Source organism: Panicum virgatum, unplaced genomic scaffold (assembly GCF_016808335.1).
Source record: "Panicum virgatum strain AP13 unplaced genomic scaffold, P.virgatum_v5 scaffold_5889, whole genome shotgun sequence".
NCBI lineage: Eukaryota > Viridiplantae > Streptophyta > Magnoliopsida > Poales > Poaceae > Panicum > Panicum virgatum.
The window spans coordinates 27,452-30,840 of NW_024376701.1; the positions used below are offsets into that span (position 1 = coordinate 27,452).

Genomic DNA, 3,389 nt, shown 5'->3' on the forward strand with positions numbered 1-3,389 from the left:
CAAATCAAGGCATAGCAAACAGCAGTGGTAGCATCAATCTCATCTAAATCAGATTTAGTAGCAATGAAACATGCCCCTTTCAGCTTGATCTCATTTCTGTTATCATGAATAGATTTGGCACTTCTCTTTTTGTGCTTCTCAAGTTCGTTGGCCACAATTTGATTTTCACTTTTAACCTGTTCCTGATTCTTCATTTTACTAGCTCTAGTAAGTTCATCTTTTAAAATTGCTTCAGGAGACATTGGATGCAACACAATCCTTTTATCATGGTATTGGAAGGAATACTGATTTGATCTACCATGATGCATAGAATCTTTATCAAATTGCCATGGCCTTCCTAGCAGAATACTACATGCTTGCATTGGCACAACATCACATTCAACAACATCTTTATAGGATCCGATGGCAAGATTAATTCGCACAAGTTTTGTTACCTTTGCCTTACCAGTGTTATTCAGCCATTGAATGCAATATGGATGCGGGTGTGGTTGGGTGGTAAGTGCAAGCTTCTCCACCATGTCGCTGTTGGCCAAGTTGTTGCAGCTACCTCCATCGATGATCACTCGACACGAACGCTCTTTGATGTCACACTTTGTTTGGAATAATGTGTGCCGCTGATTTTGCTCCGCTTTTTCCATTTGTGCGCTCAGCACACGCTGCACAATTAGGCTCTCATAGCGGTCGGCTTCAGCTGCATTAATATGTTCTTCCGAGCAGCCCTCACTTCCTGCATGGTCAGCCGCAAGCAATGCAAGTATATCTTCTTCAAGTTCACTAGTAGATGAGTACTCACCATCATTTTTGACCACCAAAACACGCTTGCTTGGGCAGTCACGCATGACATGTCCAAATCCCTTGCAGCGGTGGCACTGAACATCTCTTGTTCTACCTGTGGATGCCACCGATGAAGTGGTTGCAGCAGGTTTTTGCGTTGTCTTTGCTGCTGAATTTGCAGGGTTGTCACGAGGCTTGTCGCTAGAAGGTGGGGCTGCTATTCGAGCTGACGATGAATAAGGTGCAGCAGCACGTCCAGTTGATGGAATGCTTGAGCGGGGCTGTGTGGAAAAATTCCTCCCTGCAGAAATGTTAGTCCTGGTACTTGCACGTCGTCCCTGCACTTCCCTTTCAGCTTTGCAAGCAGGATGGAACAAACGGGTTATGTTAGTGTACTCTTTATAAGCAAGGATGTCCTGAATTTCCCGGTTTAACCCGCCCAAAAATCTAGCCATAGCAGGTTCCACATCCTCCTCTAAATTGCAGCGTAGCATGCCCATTTGCAGCTCTTGATAGTATTCTTCTACACTTTTAGTACCTTGTTTTAACTGCTGCAGCTGGTTTAAAAGATCACGTGCATAGTAAGATGGAACAAATCTAGCCCTCATGATCCGTTTCAAAGCATCCCAAGTTTGTGGCATGTTATTAGGATTTTTCTTGCCATGTTCTATCCACCAAACGGAAGCAAAATCAGTGAATTCACTAGTTGCAGCCCTAACACATGCATTTTCAGGAAAATCATGACAAGTAAACTTTTGTTCAACAGCCATCTCCCAAGTAAGATAAGCATCCGGATCATATTTACCATCAAAAGAGGGTATCTTAAATTTTATCTTACTAAAAGCAATGTCATTGTTATGTACCTCATGTGGACGCTGTCCACCCATACCTCGACGGTTACGACGTAGACGTCGCTGGGCTTGATCCTCAACTTCGGTGTCAGCAGCATAATCAGCACCTGAATTTTCTGCGCCGTCATCATTCTCTTGGCCACGTCCTCTATGCTGATCATTCATCTTCGCGTGGAGCTCATCAAAGCGCCTTAGAAGAGCAGCGAGACTCTTGTCCACGCGAGCAACCGTCGTCTCCAAACCTGCAAGCTTGGTGTTGTTGGAAATCTGTGCGGCCTCCATTTGCCCAATCTTCTCATTTATCACCTGCAAATCATTATCAATTCCCAAGGTGTACTCCCTCACTTGCTTTTGAAAATGCTGTACGATGCCTTTGGTGCGAGGTGTAAGCAGGCCTCCACCATCCTCATCCTCACTCCCTGCACCTGCCATGGTTAGCTTGCAGCAAACAAAGTCACAAGAAGTTGCCTACCAACTAAAGGAAATAGGTGGTGGAACACTATATGTTCACTCACACTTGTCCATTCAAGTTCTTACATGTTCTTACCAAGCAAGGTAGGAGGTGTCGGCAGCCAGCAAGAACAACACAAATGGTTACACAAGCACAACCTCGTGATATAGTAGATAATTTGTGGAGCTATAGGTGGCTGCAAACCAAAACAAATCAAGGTACAGCTAGAACCACATTAGTCAAAGCAAGTTGAATAGACATTCATTGATGGTCCTATGCTGGTCCTAGTGCCAAATCAAGCTAGAGACGTGAGCCTGAACACAAATGTTGTCACACACCAAGACAGCAAGGAATGCAAGAAAACAACAGCTCTATTCCCTTCACTTTTTTTTCTCTTCTCTTCTTTTTCTTTTTTTTTGCTCTTTCCTTTTTCAGGGGCTAAAACTCTTTTGAAATCCCAACAACCCAAACAAAGGGATTGCTGCACACAACTCCTTTGAAATCAGTTCCAATGTCTCAACTTTCAGACAGCAGGTCGCGAATCTCAAGTGGTATTGCGACGCGCTCAGAAGGAGTTAGGGGGCAAATTTTGATCTGTTGGAAAGAACACGAGATAAGCTTTCCAGATTATATTTAAACATTTGAATCGGACATGTAACACAAGATATAGGACTGTTTTCTTCTAGTGCTCAGATCTGGGAAGATGGATTCGTGGTGGCAGAAATGACAGCGGAAATATGAATAGATTTGGTGGATTTCGTGGTGACTAAAACGTGACCAGAACTCAAAACTCTAAAGATTGAACCACTAAGAACCAGCAACTAGCTCAAACAATGCAACTGAAAATTCAACAAGCAAAGAACTAAGCAGAACAGCAAAAGCTCAAACTTGTTGTTGGGATTTTCCGATCTAGCCTATTTTTGTGTAGTTTTCTGGACTGTAGGTAAAGGGATGGGTAGAATCTCTCACTGAAAAAAAAACCTTGCTCTGATTACCACATGATGGAACCCGCTGGGGTTTGATCCCGATCTTTCGACGAGAGTGGGGGATACTCGACGACGTTGTGTGCCCGACACCACAAGGGCTGCGCTGCGCCTTAGCGACAGTTACACCGCCTCCATTTGTGTTGTTCTTGCTGTGCCAAGAACAACCTTGAACCTACAAGCAATTCGAAGAACAAGCAAGAACAAGTGGACAAGCAAACAACACACAGACCTTGCCCAAGGATAAATCTGATACACCGAAGTTGGGTTCTAATCAAGCAAATCGGGTGTCTAATCGACACACGCGTTTACAAGGAAGTAGCAGCAGCT

General features: G+C 44.1%; 1 protein-coding gene across 1 annotated transcript; it reads right to left on the minus strand.

The window, feature by feature from the left end:
• Nucleotides 1–543: 543 nt before the first annotated feature.
• Nucleotides 544–2,226, minus strand: LOC120694425. Its single transcript, XM_039977540.1, has 2 exons — nt 592–2,226; nt 544–547 (listed from the first exon to the last, which is right to left on the minus strand). Exons 1-2 carry the CDS (start codon nt 2,055–2,057, stop codon nt 544–546), a joined length of 1,470 nt encoding a protein of 489 aa, XP_039833474.1. The 5' UTR covers nt 2,058–2,226.
• Nucleotides 2,227–3,389: the final 1,163 nt, after the last annotated feature.